The 23,119-nt window shown below is 41.7% G+C and overlaps 1 protein-coding gene across 1 annotated transcript in view; it reads left to right on the top strand.

Annotated features, from left to right (window-relative positions):
- The first annotated feature begins 6,361 nt into the window (after positions 1 to 6,361).
- MYO3B (myosin IIIB) overlaps positions 6,362 to 23,119 on the top strand; it is a 407,025-nt gene continuing 390,267 nt past the window's right edge. The window contains exon 1 of the mRNA XM_027128624.1: positions 6,362 to 6,437. Coding sequence (XP_026984425.1) covers positions 6,436 to 6,437 — 2 coding nt within the window. The 5' untranslated portion in view covers positions 6,362 to 6,435. The remainder of the gene's footprint in view (positions 6,438 to 23,119) is intronic.

The following is a 23,119-nucleotide window of genomic DNA, read 5'->3' as shown; positions in this document are numbered from 1 at the left end:
GAACCACTGTTCTGCTGGGATTTTTTCTCCCTTCAGAATAGTTTTAATAAAATTATGAATTATCAATTAACACCATACTCACTCAGTCTAGTTGATATATTGATGGAGCACCTGCAATATTTAAGGACTTTGCTACACGCGGTTGAGGAATATGAATACATGTAAGAAACAGAGAACCCATCTAGGGCTTTTGTGTGAATTACAAAATGCTGTACAACTTGGTAAGTGACGGTGCCTTTGTGATCGTTAGAAAAAGTTTCCCTTTTCTCTGGGTAGATGAAGCCCCATGCCAGGGCACGTGTGTTGACGAGCAGAGCCTGAGCTAGATTTTGGCTCCCACTTGTCTCCTGGGCTGGCTGACTTTGGGCAGTGTACAACTTCCCCCATCATACTCAGCAGTCATGGTAAGAACAGTTCCCACTTTGTAATCTGGTTGGGGAAATAGCACATCTACTATGTATTCAGTTCTTACAAGTTACTTCTAATGGGTATACGTTGCTGATTTGGTTCAGATCAAATTAGAGGAACTACGATATTTTCATTCTTAATGACTCTTGTGAGGAAACCACCATGTGGCTATTTGCAAACTGTTTTGTCAAGTTTGTTTTTAAATATTCCAAGTGCTTATGAATTTCACGTCTCACATACAAAAGGGAGGTTGCTATATCAGATCTATTCATTTAGCAGACATATTTTGAGAACTATTGCCAGGCACTGGGAGATCAGCAGTTGATGGTAAACAAGACAGCCACAGCTCCTGCCCACGTGGAGAAATACTCTGGGTCGGGGTGGGGGGGAAGCAGTAAAATCTCCAGAGAAAGAGTCTTGTTCTTTGCTAATATCAGGGACTTACTGAGCAGGAGGCGCTGAGGCAGTGAGGTAGATGGTTGCCAAGGCAACCTTTCCCGACTGAAAAAAAATAACAGGTGTCGGGCTGTGCGTGTGCAGACGTGCATATCATCATAGTTAGCCTTTCCACTGTGACTTTGAAAGAAGGGAGCTGAAGGTTTCCCAGTGAAGAGCCTGGATAGGCAGCTAGACACTGTCAGAGGTACTTAGGAGAATTAAGAAGGCTAATTAATGGGTCTTCCTGAGACGGCATAAGCAGGTAGTCAAGACTTCAGAAGCCAAAGCATCTCTGAAGTCACAGAGGAGGTAGATTTGAGAGCTCCCCTGGAGCTGTGTGCATGCTTGAAATCTAGAGGGTTCTGACACCTAAGTAAGAAACAGGAAAGTCTACGGTTGCCTTTTACTTAGAAGAACCAGTGATTGAAAACAACCCATTCAGTGTGAGAAATAATTCTTAATATATTTAAATGTTTCTATTTATTTTGATCATTCTCTAGTCTGTGCCATGTCTTTCCCCCCAAAGCTCTGCATAAACCTTAGAAATATATTCAACTCCTTTGATCCAGCAGTTCTACATCCAGGACTTAAGCCTAAAATCACAGGTATGTATACAAGGATTCGCTCAAGAATTTGAAGATCTTGTTGTAATAGTTCTTAAATGTGGGGAAATTGGAAACAACAGAATGTTCACAGGAGATTGGTTATATACGTTTTGGTGGAGCCACGTAGTGGAAAGAGAAGTGGTCACTAACATATGTAGGCTGGAGGTTCTCACATGAGAGGCACGTGATATTCTCCCGCATCTGAACAGCATTTATCCACCAGCAAGTCTTAATTTGAGGGTGGGATTGGTTGGGATGTAGCTTGGGAAAAAATTGCAATTGGAAAAGAACCTTCTCAGGTGATTCTGATACTCTGATAGTGGGCATATTCCCTTTTAAGAATCACAATTATAGTTAAATGACGTAGAACCCTACTAGTGTAATATTTTTTTAAAAAAAATCAAATGCCAAACAGTAGATAGTCAACTTTTGTAAACACACACATGCATTTTAAAAAACGTCTGAAGGAAGGATACTAAAACATTGATAATGTTGGGGGCAAGATTATGGCTGATTTTATTTTCACTTATGTCCTTTCCTGTATTTTCCAATATCTTGCCTACAAACATGTACTACTTTATAACCAGAGAAAAGGAAATAACACATTCTTAAATTTAAAAAGGATGCAAAAGATAAAGTAGGAGTCAGTCTTTTCAAAAGAGTATTAATTTGGACACACACAAAAGCAATAAAACAGTAAGCCCCTGAATTGCTCATTAGATTCACGCAGTCTCTCAGCTCTCCATAGTTTAGGAAAGCCCAGCTTTTTGGCTTATGGTAGACAGTACTTAAGCATCATAGCCCCCTTATGGCAGCTACTGAAATTTCAGGACCAGTGCCTAAGAAAGTCCTCTAGAATGTGATGACAAACATCTTAGCTCTCTTTCAAATCAACTTTATATCTGACTGAATTTCTGGAGTCAAATAGTTGTCCAAGGCCCTCCGGAACATTCTATGGTGACACAGGTACAAATTCTGTAAGCTGGCGTATGTGTTACCTAATCTCTTTGGAGAGCTGATTTACTTCTCTTTTTTTTCTCTTAGTACTTTGAAGGACAACTTTCCTAGGGGACTGGACTTTTCCATTTGTGGGTAGGATTTAAAGTCGAAGGGTAATGAACTGTAGAAGATCACCAGAGCAGGAGGCTGAATGCTTGTGTTTGAGACCTGGTCCCATCATTTGATTCCTTGTCCCTTGCCAGCAAAGCGAAGACAGGAGTGCCAGCCCTTCTTGCCTTTCAGAACTCCTGTAAGAACTGAGTGAGATAACATTTGCAAAAGTGTCCTGAAAGCTATAGAATGTTATACCTGCATAGGGTATTAATCCTTTTAATGACAAGCTAGCCTGGATTTTTAAAAACCTAAGACTTAAGGGGGCTATTGATTGTACAACTGCTGGGGCCAGTCCCTATGAAGGGCACAAACTCTTCTGCCTCGTGGAGTCATTTTCTCCTTAGGCAAAACCAGGGATGGCAGGAACAGGGTGCGTGCCCACCTACCTCTCAGCCTTGACCTATGTGACCCTCTCCTCGCTTCTTAAACGCTGGCCATAGAACAAATCTTTCAGTTCCTGGAATGTGTGGTTCCCCTGGGCACTCTCTTCTCTGGGTCTTTGTTCTGCCTGGAACGCTCCCATCTTCCCCATCCCTTTAGCTCCCCTCCTGACCTGATCTCCCTGAATAGTGTGGTCCCTGGTCAGCAGCAGCCACATCACCTGGGGCCTTGTTAGAAGTGCACATCCCGGGGCTCTTCCTCGCAACTAATGTCTGAAACTCTGGGTTTGGGACCCAGCAATTCGTGTTTTACAAGCCCTCCAGGGGATTCTGATGCCCCCTAAAATTTGAGACCACTGCCCAGCAGCGACGATTCTCAACGATGCAGCACATTAGACTCCTCTGGGACGTTTGAAAACTGCTGATGCTCAAAACCACACTCTAGACCAATTAACTCAGAATCTCTAGGGGTGGGATCCAGGAATTAGTATTTTTAAATCTCCCTAGGTGATTCCAATGTGCAGTCAAGTTGGAGAAGCACTGCCTGGGCTGAATTAGCTCTGTCTTGGGTTCCCACAGCACCTTTTCTGTGACACTCCTGAGCACAAGGGGTCTGCTTTACATCACCAGGACCCGTCACACCACGGCACACTGAGTGCTGATAGACTGGACCCAACCATGCTTGGATTAGAGGGCGTGTTAGAAGGATTAATTTAAAAATACGAATACCAAAGGATTTCAACATGGTGTTATCCAAAATATGATTGGGGCAGTAGAATGGCAACATCATAGTAAATTCCACAGCATTCAGGATGAAGGAAGATGTAAGAAACAGAGAACCCATCTAGTGCTTTTGTGTGAATTACAAAATGCTGTACAACTTGGTAAATGACGGTGCCTTTGTGATCATTAGAAAAAGTTTCCCTTTTCTCTGGGTAGATGAAGCCCCATGTATTCATAGACAGGAGGATAAAAGTGTAGGAACAGCCCCCTGGGAACATGACCCACATCAAAACCACAGTCCTTAGTCTGCCTCTTTCTTCAGCCATTCTTTCTCTCATGTCCTTACACACACAAGTGAGCTCTGTGTACCTGGTGTGTGTGTGTGTGTGTGTGTGTGTGTGTGTGTGGTAAAACAGGTGAACCCCAGACCCCCAAATTAAAAAAATCTCAAATTGAACACATTGTTTGCCCTGTGTTTCAATGGCTCCTCCATTCAGGACAGACTTAATATCCAGAGAGCCTATCTCCTTTTACCATTAAGATCTATCTTTTTTAAAAAGTACCAGCTGATGACTTCGGTTAGATTCTCATTTGACTTAGAATGTCATTTGGAATTGAGGGGTAAAACCCATGAAATGAAAATGTGGATATTAAAATAGAGCAGAAAATGGGTTATTTTGGTCCTGCCAAAAATGCAACTGTTTAGAGTAAAACATAATAGCATATTCTTTGGAAAAATTATCCAGGGGAAGAAACCCCGAAGTTAGCTCTTTTTTTCCTTCAAACCCGCGCCCCCTGCATTGGAAGCACTTAACCACTGGACCAACAGGGAAGTCCCCCCATTATATTATTTTTGATACCATTTTTTTCTCCCACTCTTAGATGAACTTTCTAAGCAAGCTACCTTCCAGCCTTATCGGTACCTCCAAAAACAAGTGGCCATCAAAATCCCAGAATCAAATCTGTTGATAATTATAGTAACACAAATCTCCCCAGATGTCTCCTTGGAGAGAACACATGATACACTACATAATTTGTGGATTTAAAATGCTTATGGTGCTTTAATAGCTAGCTCCATGAAAGCTAGCAGCTCAAGCACATTTAAAATGAATAGATTCTGTCTAGTTTGCCTATTGTTATTTTGAAGCCTGTTAACAGAAGAGAAATTATGCAAATGGCTGTCAGGTTGCCGCTACTGTGCTCACACGGGGAATGAGCTGTAACTCCTTTCTCAGATGAAAACACGCAACTGGAGGCGATCAGGCTCTCAGCCATTTGCAGGAGCATGTCCCTTCCTTCAGACGGTCCATTTTGAGCTAACAAGTATTGTCAGGGCTGCGGTAGGGGGTGGGGAGGACGGGAAGGAAGGCAGGATAAGTTACTGGGGTGCTGTCGTCTGGAAGGGCCCAGGGAAAATCCCTGGTAAAGATGTTTTAGCTGGTCTTCCTTCGCTGGTGCCTGGGCAGGCTGTCAATGACCTTTGAAACTGTATGTTGCTGGCCTTCCTGTTCTGCTCTTTCCTGTGAAAACTGCCAGGAATCTCTCTCAAAGAAAATTTCCAATATCACCCCACTATTTAAGAACCTGGTGTGGCTCCCTATCACCTCTGCATTCAAATTTTAGCCCTCCAGGCTGCCGGAAAACTGCTGTCAACTGATTTCTGTATACTGACTCATCTCCTGATTATGCCTGTGACCCTTCTACTGGAATCTGTTCTTTTTTGTATCCTGTTCATTCATCCATCCATCCATCCAGTTAGTCATTCAGCGAATAGATGGGATGATCAATCAGTTCAGTCCAGCTATGTTATGATTCTACAAGCTATAATATGAGAATTCTCTAAACTACACTCCTACATCTGCATCCTCTGAGAGCTGTTTCTTGGCCCTGTATTTCCTTCCTGCCTCATCTACATGAATCCTGTTCACTTTTTCCTTCAAAACTGTACCTACATTTATATGCTGCGGGAAGCATTCCCCCTGGGGTCTTCGTCCTGGGTTGAAGAGACTCTTCCTCACAATTTATGGATCTAGGTAATCCAAGGTTATTTGCTCTTGCTGCCTGCCGCTTTGCAGTCTTCAGCTATATCACAAGGGCCTGCGTGTCACCTGGGCTGGCCAGAAAAGAAGCTGGCTGCAGGCAGGTAGGCAGGCCCTGCCTTCCTGTTCCCAGCTCCCCCTCTCTCCTCTTAGCCCAGAGTATGCTGCTGAATGCTGTTCAGCAGTCACTTTTCTTTCTTCAGGAATTCAGAAACTCATGGCATTTCCCCCAGGTGCAACTGCAGCTCAGAAAAGTGAACCTGCCTGCAGGCCTTGACTGAGCCCTTGACTCAGGAAAAGATGATTAGCTTGATTATGCAATGTCTGGAATGAAGGGGCATTGCAGCCTGAAGTAGCAGGAATACAACAGTGGAAATATTACAGGATGTGCACTTGGAGCCTGGGAGGATGGTTTTGATTCTGCTGCTTATGCTGGTAGGAGACACTAAATAGATCAGGTTCACTACCAATTAGCATCACGTTAATCTTGGCTAATAGTGAAGCACCCCCAAGGATTTGGTAGATTTATCAGCCGCTCCCACAATAGCCCTGTGAAGCTACACCACTTGGAACCTGGGTTGGAAGAAAGTCCTCTGGTGACGATGTGTTGTACATTCTGGTCCATGCTTTCCTCAAAGACGCCATTTCCTGGGCCTGAAGTGTTCGGCTGTTGTTTGGAAGAATGACAATCCAATCTCAGATAAGCCGGATTCAGAAAATAGGTCATCAATGTGAGTTGCAGTTATTTTCCTTCCAGCTTTCTTCTGTGCTTGCTTTCAATTGCTTTTCTGCAAAGGGCAGGCGCAGCTGCCCTGGCTGGTGGGCAGGAGAGGGGGGTGACAGTTACTCTGGCCTCAGACCCTTGTCAGGCACCACCCAGATTCCTCGGTCCTCAAGACTAGCATCTGCCTTTTTTCTGGGCTGTTAAATTCCCATTAAAGGAGTGCAGAAATACCCTCCTTGAGTATTGATTTCTCTCTCTCTCTCTCTCTCTCTCTCTCTCTCTCTCCCTCGCTCACACACACACACACACACACACACACACACACACACACACACACACACACACAGGATAGTTCATAGCCACTTGATTTGCCACCTGCAGTTTATAATAGAATGGACCTGTGGGATTATAAACCACTTTATTTCTGCACAGAATTTCTCAGCTTGAGGCCAAATTGAAGGGCATTAGTCATCAGTAACTTGCAGTTGTTTTTAATGTATTTCACTCAGGTTTAAGGCATCTAAAGCTAAGATAAATTTCCCCATACATTGGTGAGGAAGTGAAAAATCTGAGCATTTAGTTAATCATTTGTCATGGCTGTGGGTGTGTATTGTTCCTTAGTGCCTGCAACATCGTGACTGCTTTGTGATTTGGGAACGACGATTTGAACGATAGTAGATAAATTCAATTATGCCATGATTCTTTTTTTCTCCGAGTATTTGTATAGGTTTAAGGTTTAAAATTCATAGAACGCTAGGGAAGGGAACTTAGAGAAAAACCTAGAGATCACTGGTCTCGCCCAGGGAGCTCTGTCAAACATCCATTCCTGGTCTCTCCCCTGGAGATCGGGTGTCAGAAGCTCTGGGTTTGAGCAACTTCAGTGAGCGGTGCCTGGGGCAGACTTCGGAAAACAGTGATTAGTTCAACCATCTCATTTTGCAGAAGAGGAAACTGAGGCACAAAGAGGTGAAGAGACTTAAGACACTTGGCAGGATTCCAAAAATACGAGCTTGCCTCTCCAGACCAGGGCTCCTGGTTTCCGTTTGAGTGCACTTTCCACCACCCAAGAGAAGAAAGGCCTTTTTCCTCCTGTTCTAGAATTCACCTGGCTCCGCTGCTCAGCAGCCACTGCGCAGCAGCAGCCCCGCCTGGCGCGGGAGAGGGGAGAACTTCCGGTTAGGACCTGGCTTCTTCCTGCTTCCTTGCTTTGGTCGTCGCCGGGGATTCCCTTGGGCCATTCCCCGTGCCGTCGCCCAACAGGGTCACCTTCTGCCCAACCCGAGGTCTCAGGTAAGACTCAACGGTTGAAAAGCAAACGAACCAATTTTTCACTTTCTTTTCTGCTGCTCGGGGCTCTGTACGAGGTCCCCCGGGGCCGCTCAGGGGTCCCCACAAAAGGCAGCGGTGATCTTCGTTCTCGCACCCATTCCAACCCCGACCTCCGTTCCTCTGAGCGTGGCTCTTCCCTGGTCCCCAGCCCATCCGGCACACTACCTCTCACCCCTTGGGATCCGCAATAAACCGGGTGGTTCCAGAAGCTTCCTCTGAGGACGAGACGTGTGAGCATAGCCGTTGAGTGATGGGAAGGAGGTTGCCGCGTTGCCCCGCGGGAGTGGAGTAGGGGCTGCTTCCCATCAGCTGCCGCCTCTGGCGGGGTGAGCTCCGCTTGCCGAGGGGACAGCGGGACAGCGAGATGGTGGTGACGACGCGCCAGTAATGAGAGTTGGAGGTGAAAGAGGGAAAACGCCCTAGGCGATGAAGGGCCTTGTGGGCTGTGGCAGGAGGTGGGATCCTGTTCTAAACGCAGTAGCATTTGGTGTAACTTTAAAAACATTTTGCTTGTAGCTAAGTGAGGAACAGACTATTGGGGACGGGGAGCGAGAACAGAAGCCCGAGACAGGAAGGGAGGCCGTGACTGTGGTCCAGGTGGGGACCCGGGTGGCTTGGACCCCTGGAGGGGGTGGCAGGGCTGCATGTAGTGCCGTGATGGAGGAGCCTGGCAGAGGTGGTGAGGGGTCCTTTTTCTAAGATGCCCGAAAGGCTCCTCGGGGGCTTGTGGTGGCCCTGGTGGTGGTGGTGACAGGTACCTGGATTCAGGAATGTATTTTTAGAGTAGAGCTGACCAGACTTATTGATTGTTCATAAAAAGTGCTTATTAACTAGTTATATTTTGAAGTAATTTAGACCTTGTTAGAATAAGAAATCTTGTAAATTTGTAAGATTTCCTTCCCAACCACATATAGCCCTTGATGATGAAATGAGATAGTTTTCTGTTTTGTTCTCTGATATAACTTGGTAACTACCTTGGTCTGTTCAGGCTGCTATAACAGCACACCATAGACTAGGTGGCTTAAAAACAGAAATTTATTTCTTACAGTTTCTGGAGTCTGGGAAGTCCAAAATTAGGGTACCAGCATTGTTGGGTTCTGTTGAGAGCCCACTTCTTGGTTTGCAGACTGACACCTTCTTGCTGTGTCTTCACGTGGCAGGGAGAGAGTGATCATCTCTCTTCGTCTCTTCTTATAAGGGCACTAAGCCTATTCCTGAAGGCTCCATGACCTAATCACCTCTCAAAGGCCCCACCTCCAAATACCATCACATTGGGGATTAGGGCTTCAGCATTTGAATTGGGGGGGACACAAACATTTAGTCCATAGCAGTGACTTTTTGTCTCGGAGCAAAAGATTTCAACATAGAAAAATGGCATTATTTCTCTAAGTAAAAGCAAGCATTTTACAGAACATGTTCTGTTTATTAATGCTTTTTTTTTTTCACTCATAATTTTTGTAAAGTATGTTCACTTTCACAAATTAGAGTCCCCTCCTTTCATCCATCTTTACCTGGAAATGTATTTTTAGGCAGCTAATTGAGACTTTTTCATCTACAGGAGCTATTTTGCAAATGTTAGAGGCCTGAGTGACAATGGCTTTATTACAAGCCCATAAAACTATGACTTTTGTCTGATTTTTTCTGTAATCCTTTAAAAAAAAAATGTTTGGCTCATACCCATTATCTTTCCCTGCCACCCTGTGAGCACAGGGTCCCTGCAGCTCAGAGCCCTTCTCCAGGCAGAGTGACCGTGTGCTGGGCCCAGCTGCCCCCCAAGATGCAGTTCTGTGGACAGGGCTGACCACGCCACCTGGAGGCCATTTAGGAACAATTGCTTTTAGCTCCCAGATGGGGTGGTTCAAGTCCTGGCCATACTCTCACCTGGAGCCTCCTTTTTGAAGACAAAATTCTAGACCTTTCCTTAACCCTTCTCCTCCTTTTCCGCTCAGGGGCATTTAGCCCCAGTATTAACCCCACTTCTCAAAACTCTGCTCTCTGTTCTGTCCCTACCTCCCCGTCGGCCCCTCCTGTGGCTCCTCTTCCGTGCCCTGCACCCGCACTCAGTGGACAGATTGTGTGAGATTCTGCCCTTGCCCCCTCTCCCCCACACCCACCTCTGCCTTGGGAACCACAGCAGGGTCACAGGTAAACATGCCTCTCTACAGATTGTTCTGCAGTCAGTTCTCCAACGCAGCCTCTTTCCTGAGCTCCAGTTCCACCTTCTTGTCGCTTATCCTTCAACTCGGCAGGTCCCCAAAAGGACTTGGAGTCCCTCCCCAGAACCGTGCCTTCTCCAGGGCTCTCCATTTTGGTCGACTGTCTCTTAGCTCTCCAGGCTCAAAACTTTAGCTGATTTTTAATTCTTCTGTTTCTTTTCATTCTACAGCCTATGTTTTACCCCAAATTTGTTGATTCTGCTACTATTAATCTTCTCCCAGATAGCCCTCTCTCTCTTCCTGAGACTTCTGCCTTAGTACAAGCCCTCATAATTCTAACCCAAATCCACAGTAGCCTTCTGGTTCATCTTCCTAATTAGAGTCACCTTTCATCCATCTTTGCATGCTCCTACCAGGTGAACCTTCCTAAACGGACCATTAGGTTACTCTTAGGTTTGGAAACGTCCATAGCTTCCCACTGGCTAATAATAATAATAATTTATTGAGAGCTTGCTGTGAACCAGGAATAGATCTAGGAAGTTTACATGTATTTGCATGTTTATCTTAATCCATAGAACAAGCCCATAGAGAAGGTATTCTTATTATTCATATTCTACAGAAGAAGGAACTGAGGCACAGAGAGGTTAAGTGACTTGCCTTTAGAATAAGGTTTACACAACTAGTGGGGTTTTCAAGGCCTCCAGGATTTAGATCCAGCTCTACCATTCAACATTCTGCCAGTGTTTAGTATCTGTTCTATGTTGGTGACTTAATAGAGCTCATATCCTGTGGAGTGAAACAATAGTAAGTAAACGGATATATAAATAGTATCTATAATAGTGCTGTAGAGGAAATAAACAGGATTATATGAGAGAGAATAATAAGGAAAACTACATGGGGTGGTTTTAACTCATGTCTACTGGTGTTTCTCAAAGTGGAGGTGGAGGTGGAGTTGAGTGAGAAATAACTGCTTTAGAATTACTTGAGGGTTCTTGCTAAAAATACAGATTTCTCCACCCATCAACTCAGAAATGCTGGGAGTGGGCCCAGAATCTTCATTATAAATATGTTGTGGGTCTCCTGAAATTCTCCCAACCTTTGTTCCCATCCTGAGTCCTCCATTTTCTAGTCTCTCCCTCTGATCCCTCTGCCCGGCATGCCTTCTGCCCATCTCCGTGTCTCTAGCTCCAGCTTCCTCTTTAACGCCAAGTCAAAGCCACCCCTGGATCCTCTGGGCTGGATAGACTGTTTCCCTCCTTATGGGACATTTGTCACTTTCTATTTTGCAGTGTAGTTACTTGTATTCAAGTATTCCAGTAACTGTAAGTAATTATATAAGTCTATTCAAGTAAATATACTATATACTGTATCATGTGTAGTGTATACTTATTGCTGTCTAGTGACTTGTGTTCAAGTCATATCCTTTCACATACTGAACAGTATGCCCCCTTAGGTCAGGGCTGAATTTGATTTATTTTAGAGTCTCTCATTGACTTGCTCAGAGTAGGTGTCAATATGCATTTTGTGGAATATCTGGCTAAGCTTAAGCCTAGCTCTCTTTGGACTTTGTCCTACCACTTGACCGTGTTCCAAATATTCCGATCATAGCACGCCTACCTTGTACTAAGACTGGACAACCAGTTCTGTACTCAGCTTCACCTCCCAAAGTGAGGGAAACACTGAGGAGTGATGAGTGAGAATGTAGCAATTTCCAGCCAGCTACTGTGGGTGCGTCCTGACAGTTTGTTTTAGAAAGGGTCCCAGTACAGTATAGTTGATCAGGGTTCCCTATGACCTATGTATTCAACAAACATCTTAGATAGAGCGGAAAGAGGCTTCCCAAGCACTTGGCTCTGAAAAAAAAAAAAAGTCCATTGTGATCACACCTGCTAGAATTGAGGAAGACACTGTTGCTTCTTTGTTCTTGCCAATAACTTTGGCTGCTCTTAAGGGACCTCCAAGTGACATCTCCTTCAGTCCACCTGCCATGCAGCCACCAGAGTAACTTGTTAGAACATAAGTCAGATCATGTCCTGCCTGCTCAAATCCCACCAACAGCTTTCTATCTGTCTAAGTAAAAGCCAGGTCCTTACCTTACAAGGCTGATGAAGACCTACATGATCTTCTTTCCCCACCCCATATCTCTCTGACCCCAACTCCTACTTCTCTGCCTTGCTAATTCCACTGAAGCTGCCCTGGCTTCTTGCTATTCCAGTAAGCCAGGCAAACTCCTGCCTCAGGGCCTTTTCACTTCCTATACCCTCTATCTGGAATGGCTCCCACCCCCACCGCCTGGCTAAGAGTTTTACTCTTTCACCTCTTTCCTCTCATTTCTCAAATGCGTCCTGCTCAATGATACTTCTCTGGCCATGCATTTTAGGATTGCAGTTCCCCTACCTACCACCACTCTTTCTATTCACCTTCCCTACTTAATTGTCTCCTAGCAGTTGATCACTACCCATCATCTATTTATTATATTTATTTATTTTGTTGATTCTCTCTCTCCCCCTACTAGAATGTAAGCTTCACTAAGGCATGGTTTTAGCCTTTTTTGATCATTGCTGTATCCTCAGCACCTAGAACAGTGCCCGACACTTAGTAGATGCTCATCAAATATTAGTTGAATCAATGAGTCATAGTGGGGTAAACAAAAAGATTTAAATCCTGGCTCCCAGCTTAACTTACTTAACCTTTCAATGACTCAGTTTTCCTATCTGTAAAGTGGAAATAGTAATAGTTACTGTCTCATGGAGTTATGGCACCTGGCATTGTGTCCAGCATCTAGTATTTACTCAGAAAATGTTCTCTATGATAGAAGAGGTTTTACTGGTTACTAAAAGGGTATGTAGTGGTGATATTCCACTCTTTTCTCACGAGTGGATTTTTCCAAGATGTGATAATAAACAGTGTGTTTTGTGCTTTCTGTTGGCTGGGACTACCACACAACTCTGAAAGGTGCGTACTCATTATTTCTGTTTAATGGACGAGGAAGCAGAGGCACAGAAGGTTAAGCAATTCTCCCCTTGCCAACAAAGCTAGTAAATGTAAAAGCTGAGATTTGAACCCAGGGCTGGAGGCCACAGTCTTCACCTTATTTTTCACTGCTTCTCAGAGTGTGTGTGAGTGAAACTGTTGGAAAAAAGAAGAAAAAGAGTGGCTGTCAGTTGCTTTATTTCCTCCACAGCAGCATGAGGCATTGAAAGATAGATGGTGCTGGGTGTTCTTCTCACCTCCTCAATGGAAGTAATTCTTTCGCTCCAGTCAAATCTTGTCAGGGTCCAGCAGTTCCCTCTCCAGGGCCCATAGCTCACTCTGCAGCACCTTCAATTAATCCTTCTCACCTGGAAGCAGGGCCGGGGGCTGTCTGTGGTTGTCACAGTGGAAGGGGGGCTGGCACAGAGTGAGCCAGGGCGCAGGATCCTGATATTTGCAGGACAGCCCTGCACAGTGAAGGGCTTTCTTGTTGAAAATGCCCAGCCTGCCTCCGTTAATTTTTTTTTTCTTGAATGTCTTTTCCGCAATCCCCACTAATTCAAGGCATATACTTTCTTCAAGGGTCAGCTTAAGTTTTTGCTTTGGGACTCCAAAATTCAGCCCTTTCTGTTTAACTGCACTCATCCTCTTCTTTGGTTTCATAAATATTTGTTGAGTGACAGCTGATGCAAGTGCAGAGGGGACTCATACGAATTAGTCCCTGTCTATAAGGTGCCCAGGGCCTGTTTGGGTGCTGAGGTTTATCCACAGAGCAACAAACACCACAGGACAGCTCCTCATATATGAGCACCATAGAGTTTCAGAGGAGGAGGTGCTGCCTATTTGTGGAGGGGTTAGGGAACATGAGCTGGCTCTTGAAGGGCTGGCAGGATTCTTGATGAATGGATGTGGTGGAATGAGCCTTCCTGGGGGTAGAAATCGCCTGGACAAAATGACAGAGGTGTGGACGTCCAAGGATGGTTCAGGAAATGGCAAGGGGTTAGGTTGAAGTTCATTATAAGCTTGACACAAGGAAACGAAAGGAGTTTTGACACAGGAATGGAAGCTGCATTTAGGTTGCTTAAATATTTGAAGAATTTGGTCTTTATTTAATTTAGCAATAGGGAGCCATCAGAGGTTATTTGTTTAAGCGAGATTGTGGCATGAGTGAATTGATGGCTTTGGATGTTGTATCTGGTTGTGAGGTCCATTAGGAGTTGTAATAGAAGGAGACTAGAGGGAGGGAGACGAGAAAGCTTTTGTAGCCATCCCCTGTGAGATGCATAGAGGTGGCAGCAGCGGGGGTGAAAATGGAGGCACAGGAATGAGCAAAGAATGGACATGGCTTAGTGGCTGACTAATGTGAGAGTGAGGCAGTAGCTTGGGCTACCAGGAAAACGATGGGACTCCTGATGGACATTGCGCATTGAGTAGTGGCTTTGAGGAACCACAGGTGGTGGTTTTAGTTTTATACGTGCTATGTCTGAGGATTAGGGGGTGCATGTAAGTGGAGATGTGTGGCCAGCAGTTAGTAATTGTGGACTGGGGCCAGAGGAATCGAACGAAATAGTGCTGGAAAGATGGCGCCACGTGCCAAGGCATGATGGTTAAAACCTTCAGTGTAGATGAGCCATTTGGGAGACAAGTGGAGGACTGAAGGCAGGACTTCAGTTTAAATGTCCACATTAATGAGAGAATGGAGAGGCAGAATTGGAACCAGGAAAGTAAGATGTAAAGGAAACAAAGGGAGGGGAGTGTTTTAGAAAGGTAAAGGCAGTGAGCAATGGCTGATGCCCTGGAGGGTGAGGATGAGGATTAAGTGTCTTGAATTTCATGACTGATAGAAGCCTTTGAAATAGCAATTCCGAAAGGAGATTGGGCTAGAAACCAGATCGTCAGCCTTGTGAAACAAACAAACAAACAAAGCCATTCATCTTTATGTGAGTGTATATGAGTGTGTGTGTGTGTTTGTATCTGCAATGATATTTACAATTAAGAGTGGCTATGTTTGGATGGTGGAATTTTATGAGTATTAATATTTTTATTCTTTTATTTGTATTTTCTTTAGTGTTTTATGAAACTAGAACTGTTTTTTTTTGTTGTTCTTTTTTTTTGCGGTACATGGGCCTCTCGCTGCTGTGGCCTCTCCCGCTGCGGAGCACAGCCTCCGGACACGCAGGCTCAGCGGCCATGGCTCACGGGCCCAGCCGCTCCGTGGCATGTGGGATCTTCCCGGACCGGGGCACGAACCCATGTTCCCTGCATCGGCAGGTGGACTCTCAACCACTGCGCCACCAGGGAAGCCCTAGAACTGTTTTTAAAATTGAGAAGACCTCATTGCTTTTTAAAATTCTGATTTTTAATCCTATGTTAAATAAACATTTACTGAGCACTTATTATACATTGGGTATTTGCCGATGAGGCAGAGAAAATTATTAAGGCATGGCCTCCTCTAGGAGTCACTGGTGGAGAAGACCAACATGTGAACAATAAATGTCAGGCAATGTGATAACTCCTAGAAAAGAGTACATAATACAGTGAGACCATTAAGAAAGGGCACCTCTACTGGGAAAAGTAGGAAAGGACTTCCAGAAGAGATGACATCTGTGCTGTCTTTGAGTGGGTTCTATCTAACCATGTGCAGATAGGTTGTTTGTGAAGAAGTCAATTCCTACAAATGGGCCTAGTCTCTCTTACCAGCCTTGGCCGTTATATCATGTACTTGCTTATATGTTAGTTTGGAATTATTCTCTAATTTGTTCATGCTTATGTACTACGTGTTTTCTTATTTTGTGTGTCTCTGCATATTTATTTAATATTTGTACTAATTTCCTCTGAAATTAGTACAAATACAAATTTGTACTAAATTTATACTAAATTTGTACTAAATTAGTACAAATTTTCCTCACTGTTCGCTCTTCTGATTTCTTTTTAAAAGCTGTTCTCTAGCTTTGAAAGCATTGTTCTATGATTTGTGATTCGTATAGAACATACTATAACATATAGACAAAATATTCTGAGTAACATACTCAAAAATGGATATCTTCATCATGAATATTCTTACAAGTATAAAATGTTGCTGGACAAGTTTCTATTTAAATCATACTTGCTAGGCATGACTGACCGCAGGAGTTCATGGGGTAGGAGCTTCAGATTGCTTTATTTTCAGCAAGGTAAGGCTGCACCTCCACTATGGAATAACACAGGGTATTCAGCAGTGGTACAGGCCCGGCTTCTTTGGGGTTGTTAGGAACTAAAGCTAGCCTGTGAGGGACTCAGATTGGCTCTTGAGAAGGGGGTCTTCTTAGAAGAATGCAATAGGAAATTTCATGGATGTTTAAGGACAGACATCAAAGCTCAGCCAGCCTCAGAGGGCCTGGATACAGGATTCATAGGGAACCCACTCACCAGTCCTCTGTCAAGCATGGTCCTTTGGTTTTTTACTTCTCTGCTTTCCTGTTCTTCTCAAGATGGGCTTCTGCAGCCTCACATGGTTTTTGCTTTTACATGATTTCAGCATGCATCTGGGCCAAAATAATCTCCTGTCTAGAGACCTCTTATTTGTTTAAAAAAAAAAAATTATCTTTTAAAATAAAATAACGTATGTCCCAGCAAAATATGACTAGTATAGATAAGTATAAAGTTTTTAAAAATTATGTTAATTTCTCTCTTTTCCAACCTCTCTGACTCCTGGTACCTTTCCCTAAAGTTTGAGTTTGTAGCCTTCTGGAAAATGTAGGAAGACACATATAGAGAGAGATACACACACATAAACATATACATAAAATGGCTATAAATGTAGAGTTTATTTTTACGTGTGCAAAAGTTACCTTTACGCATTGTTCAGTACTTTAAAAAAAACTGTAGGGCTTCCCTGGTGGCGCAGTGGTTGAGAGTCCGCCTGCCGATGCAGGGGACACGGGTTCGTGCCCCGGTCCGGGAAGATCCCACATGCCGCAGAGCACCTGGGCCCATGAGCCATGGCCACTGGGCCTGCGCGTCTGGAGCCTGTGCTCCGCAATGGGAGAGGCCACAGCAGTGAGAGGCCCGACTTACCTTCTTTCTTTTAAGTGGTTACATGTGGCTAGATGGTATTTCATTTTATGTAATTATTAGGATTTATCACACAATCTCTCCATAATGATGGACCTTGAGATTGTATCTTGTTTTCTATTAGAAACAATCTCCTTTTCTTGGCTAAACTGGTTTATTATTATCTGTTTTATTTTGTTTTTCCCCAGAGAACTATACCTTTAATTATGTATTCTATTATTTTTCTCTTTTGTAATTCATTAGTTTCTGCTTTTGTTTTTTCTTATACTTAGGTTAATTTTGTTGATCCATCTCTATCTTTATAATAGAATGGTTTTTAAATTCATTTTTATTATAATTTGCTTGGTAAAGTTTTACCTTGAGCCCAACTTCTGAAGTTTTTTGCTACATACTATCTTTAATATTGTTATTTTTTATATACTCTAATTTCAGTTTTATCTGTTTCCTTTGCATCAAGATCTGAAAGAGCTTTAAAATTTTCAGGTAGCTAGGCTTTTTCTTGTTTTTATTATTAGTATTTAGTTTTAGTAAATAAATTAGTATGGTCAGGGAAGATTGTTCTAATCCCACTTTCCTAGAATGCATCAAGACTTTACTTTGTGGACTAATGTATTCTTTCTTTTTAAAATTAAATATCCCATTAGTGCTTGAAAAGAAGTCTTATGTTAGATTATGCACTTTGATATGTATCTACTGGGTTAACCATATTGATTGTATGATTCATATTTCATATTATTTTGTCTCCTTGTTCTGTCATGACTGACAATATCTGTTACTCTTATTGTGTTTTGTTGAGTTCTTATAGAGGTATATGCTTTTATAAATTTTAACACTTTATTTTTGGTGCTGAAATATTTGTAACACTCGTTACTGATGTAAACTTTGGTATTCTAACAGCATGTAGAACAGTACCTGGTGCATAGTAATTGCTCAATTATTATTACTGAATGTACTAATAACACTTGCTGTTCTTTAATAGTTTTTGCCTTGAATTTACTCTTTTCTGATGTTAATCCTGTGATATTTTTGGTTGTTGTTACCATCTGACTGGCTTGTCTTTGACCTCCTTTTACTTTTAACCTTTCTGAGTCATAAAGACTCCTAGATAGTTCATTTTAGTGTGGATCTTTATAGATTTGGTTTGTTCTCGTTAAAGAATCCTATATTTATTGATATAATAAATGTTTACATTCTTAATGCTTCTTAACTTACATTATATTTTCTATCTTTAATGCTCCCCCTGTCTCTTACCTCATGGGTTGTCTTTTCTTCATATGGTATACATATGTGTCTTTCTGAGTAAGTGTACATTTTAATGATAATGTCAAGGATTTATAGTCTATTTTTTGGTCTTTCAGAGATTCCTTTTATAACTTTGTAGAGTGGTTTTAACCTTTATTTATCAATTTATCAATTATTTACTGACTCAGTGACATGAGTGAGAAAATTAACACATAGGCTTTCTCCTTACTTCTGTCAATATTGTCATTTCACTTGGTTAATTTTATAATTTTAAATAGTATATTTAAATCTCAGTTTCTTGATTTATCATCTTTAGAAAGTAGAGAAACTTTCCCCCTCCCCTGAATTTGGTTTATTATTATTTTTTATTACTGAAATGTATAACAGTTCTCTCCGTAAATGTACTTCATACTGCTGCTTTGCATCATTTCTAAATATAAATAGGTTCCGATATCCCTATCAGGCTTTCTACTAGAGCTCCACATCTATCTCTTTGTTTGTTGGGTTTTGGACTCGTCTTTTTTTTTTTTTTTTTTAAAGTAAGACTCATGGAGTCACTGAGCTCTTGCATGTCTGAAAATGTCTGTTGTCTTTATACTTGAACAACACTTTGGCTAAATATAAAAATATTTGTTCATACTTTTTTCTCTCTCAGACTTTTGTACACATATATTACAGGTAGATTACAGATTTTCCTCTATTGAGTATTGAGTGTTGATGTGGAGAGAAGCCTGAGTTTTTGTTCTGTTTTGTTTGCTTTTCATTTTGTTTTGGGGTACGTATTTGTGTGTGTGTGTGTGTGTGTGTGTGTGTGTGTGTGTGTGTCTCCTCTGTACCTGAAAAATTCTATCTATCGTTTATATTCAGTAATTTTACCAGAAGCTGTCTGTCTGGACTGTTCATTTTGCCTTCTGAAGTGCAAGGTATTGGACATTAGGGGCAGTCACGCTTGATGGATATTGACTTTGCTTTTCTTTCCAAAATATTGTTTAAAATGCTGTGCTAGCATTATTCTACTTGGCAGGAGGCATCTTTTCCTACATATCTTTGGAAATGTAACTTGTTTTAGAATAGAGCCTGATTATTTCTTTTACTTCTTTTAATGACCCACAAAGCTTAGTTTGAGTAATGTAGGCAAAAGGTTCTTACTAAATTCTTATTGCATATATAAGTGATGAGCCTGGACCCACTTCCCTGCTGCTAATTCACCCTCTGTCTCTACTTCTCTGTAAATAGGGAGTGTTAATGAGGTTTTTCAGAATTTTGTCCAATCCCCATCTGCCAAACTCACCACACTTCTGGGAGAAGAGAGAGAGCTGGGCTGAGAAGAGAAGTCATTCCTGGTATCTTCCATCTCTCACTTTCTCCAAACGATACTTTTCAAAGATTGTGGCATGAAATTGTATCCCTTGTTCTGTTTGATTACTGCTGTACATTTTGTTTTGTTTTCTTTGCTGGATATCAATTTTTTCTGTTAACAATGTTCATTCACTTAGTTTTAGGGAAGCTTGGTACCTGACTTCACTCTTCCATCTTACCCCAAAAGTTATAAAGCTTTCTTAAACAAGTTTAGAACCTTAAAAGCAGAGCTGATCTTCTTATCCTTCCTTATATTTCTTGTAGATCCTAGTCCAGGGCTTGCATACAATTGGCATTTAATAACTACTTACTAAATGCATAAGTAATAAATTTTATGGTAAGTTGGTCTAATCTATAACCTATTGTTGAGGTACAGTCACCTTGGAATCACCAAGTCTAGTTTTTGATTAATCCACAGAGGTGATGGGCAAAGCACAAGGGAAGAGCAGTAGGACATGGAAAAAATGGCCACACTTCACAGTGAGGATGTTTAGTGCCCACTTCAACCTTGGAAGAACTGAGCTCATCTATTTACTTTCGACCCCTCATGGTATATCAGCTCATAGGGCCTCTAAAAAGACACAGATGAATGAGCAGGGAGTTTATTAGGGGTACCGTTTTCCTTTGGATTAGTTTTCTTTTCCTTCTTTTTCACTAAACATATCAGTTTTAAGGGCACCGTGTGAAATTTGTTCCGTGGCTTCCTTTTATTGCCAAAGCCAAGGCTCACCTTGGACTATCCTTCATTTTCCCTCTAGGCCTTTCACCTGCTGCTTAGGGGCCACCCACCCAGCTACTTAGTGGGTATGTGACTCTGCATTTAGCCTTGGGCAGGTTCAGCTTCATGCCATTGGGCAGTTTCTTTTTCAGGGACCAGATGAAAAGATCACAGATTTTTTTGTTCATTTCGGTGTCTGTATATTGATGTTTCTCTCTTCCTCCTTCAGGAAAAAAGAACAGGAGTTGAACGGGCAGAAGAAGGTGACTTGCCTTCTGCCTATTGATTTTCCTGTGCCATTCAGCGGTTCATTAGTTTCTCCTAACTACAGTTCTGCATTTAGCGGCAGCTTGGGCTGGGACATTAGCCACCGAGGGGGACTGACTGTGCCTCAGTCACCTAGAGGTGAACTGGGAAGGTGACTTTCTGACAATATGAGTGTGGGTGCTTTAGAATGAAATGCCAGGGTGTTTTTCTGTTGGTCTTATATTAGTGGTTTACTATTTCTTACATGAGTAAAGTTCTAGCCCTCATGAAACTTGGAGACTTTTTTAAATTAATTAACTTATTTTTATTGAAGTATAGTTCATTTACAATGTTGTATTAGTTTCAGGTGTACAGCAAAGTGACTCAGTTATACAAACATATACATCTGTTTGTTTTAGATTCTTTTCCCTTATAGGTTATTACAAAATATTGAGTATAGTTCCCTGTGCTATATAGTAGGTCCTTGTTGGTTATCTGTTTTATATATAGTAGTGTGTATATGTTAATCCCCAAATCCTAATTTATACCCCCCCTTTTCCCCCTTTTGTAACCATAAGTTTGTTTTCTATGTCTGTGGGTCTGTTTCTGTTTTGTGTATAAGTTCATTTTTATCATTTTTTTCTTTTAGATTACACATGTAAGCAATATCATATAATATTTGTCTTTCTTTGTCTGGCTTACTTCACTTAGTATGATAATCCCTAGTTGCATCCATGTTGCTGCAGATGGCATTATTTCACTCCCTTTTATGGCCAAGTGATATTCCATTGTATAAGTATACCACATCTTCTTTATCCATTTGTCTGTCAATGGACATTTAGGTTGCTTCCATGTCTTGGCTATTGTAAATAGTGCTGCAATGAACATTGGGGTGCATGTATCCTTTTGAATTATGGTTTTCTCTGGATATATGCCCAGGAATGGGATTGCTGGATCATATGGTAGCTCTATTTTTAGTTTTTTAAGAAACCTCCATACTGTTCTCCATAGTGGCTGTACCAATTTACATTGGTACATTGGTTGGGAATGTTGGTGGTACATTCCCACCAACACTGTAGGAGGGTTCCTTTTCCTCCACACCCTCTCCAGCATTTCTTATTTGTAGACATTTTGATGATGCCCATTCTGACCAGTGTGAGGTGATACCTCATTGTAGTTTTGATTTACATTTCTCTAAGAAGTAGTGATGTTGAGCATCTTTTCATGTGCTGTTTGGCCACCTGTATGTCTTCTTTGGAGAAGTGTCTATTTAGATCTGCTGCCCATTTTTTGATTGGGTTGTTTGTTTTTTTGATACTGAGCTGTATGAGCTATTTGTATATTTTTGAGATTAATCTCTTGTCGGTTGCATCATTTGCAAATATTTTCTCCCATTCTCTAGGTTGTCTTTTCGTTTTGTTTATGGTTTCCTTTGCTGTGCAAGAGCTTTTAGGTCCCCTTTGTTTATTTTTGTTTTTATTTCCATTACTCTAGGAGATGGATCCAAAAAGATATTGCTGCAATTTATGTCAAAGGGTGTTCTGCCTATGTTTTCTTCTAGGAGTTTTATAGGATCTGGTCTTACATTTAGGTCTTTAATCCATTTTGAATTTATTTTTGTGTGTGGTGTTAGAGACTGTTCTAATTTCATTCTTTTACATGAAGCTGTCCAGAGACTTTTTAGAATATCATCCAGGGTGGTAGTGGGGAGACAGTTCAGGGGAAGGTGGGGCTGACCATGTGTATGAATACTAGAATGTACACTGACATATGTTAATTACACAGAATTTTAAAAACTTCTTATAATTTCTAAAATAAGGAATTGAAAAACATACAAAAGTAAACAACATTACCATGAACCCTCATGTACTTAGGTTCAATCTTGGTACTTAGGTTCCCCCATGGTCAATCTTGCGTCATGAATGCCCCTTATTTTTTCCACTCATATTTTTCCAGACAGCATATTATTACACCTGTAAATATTTCAGGATGTATTGCTAAAAGATAAGGACTAAAAACACAATCACAAATACAGTTATCACAACTAAAACATAATTAACAATGTTTCTTTAATACCATCAGATAACTAGTTGGTGTTCTAACGATCTCATAAGTGTTATTTCTTTAGCTTGTTTTTGTGAATCTACCCTTTATTTCATGTTTGGTATGTATCTTAATTTTAATCCTGAGGTTATCCCTTTCAGTTTATTTATTTTTATTTGCCATTTAGTTTTTGAAGAAGTTGGGTCATTTGGAGAGTTTCTTACTTAGAGTCTGGATTTTGCTTATTGTACACCTATGGTGTTGCCTAGCATGTTGCCCTGACCTGTGTTACTCCTGTAGATTGGTAATCTAGATGCTTGATTAGATTCAGGTTTAATTTTTTTTTGACCAATGTATAATGCCTGACTTTATTTTTGTGATGCTAGAAGTGTATGGAATTTAAATCTCTATGGTGTAATGTTTGATAAAACGTAAGCATGGAATATTTTGCCTTATTTTAAAAAGTGTATCCTTTGCTGATAATTGAAACCAGAACTCCTAAGGAAGTCTTTAGACATTCAATCCTGATAAGATAAAGTAGCAGGTGTGCTATTAGTTTACAGCCATATG

This window comes from Aethalodelphis obliquidens, unplaced genomic scaffold (assembly GCF_003676395.1).
Source record: "Aethalodelphis obliquidens isolate GAN/ISIS:26980383/991018 unplaced genomic scaffold, ASM367639v1 scaffold2, whole genome shotgun sequence".
NCBI classification, from domain to species: domain Eukaryota; kingdom Metazoa; phylum Chordata; class Mammalia; order Artiodactyla; family Delphinidae; genus Aethalodelphis; species Aethalodelphis obliquidens.
Note: the sequence above shows the minus strand (reverse complement) of the source record. Positions and strands in the feature narration are given on the sequence as shown.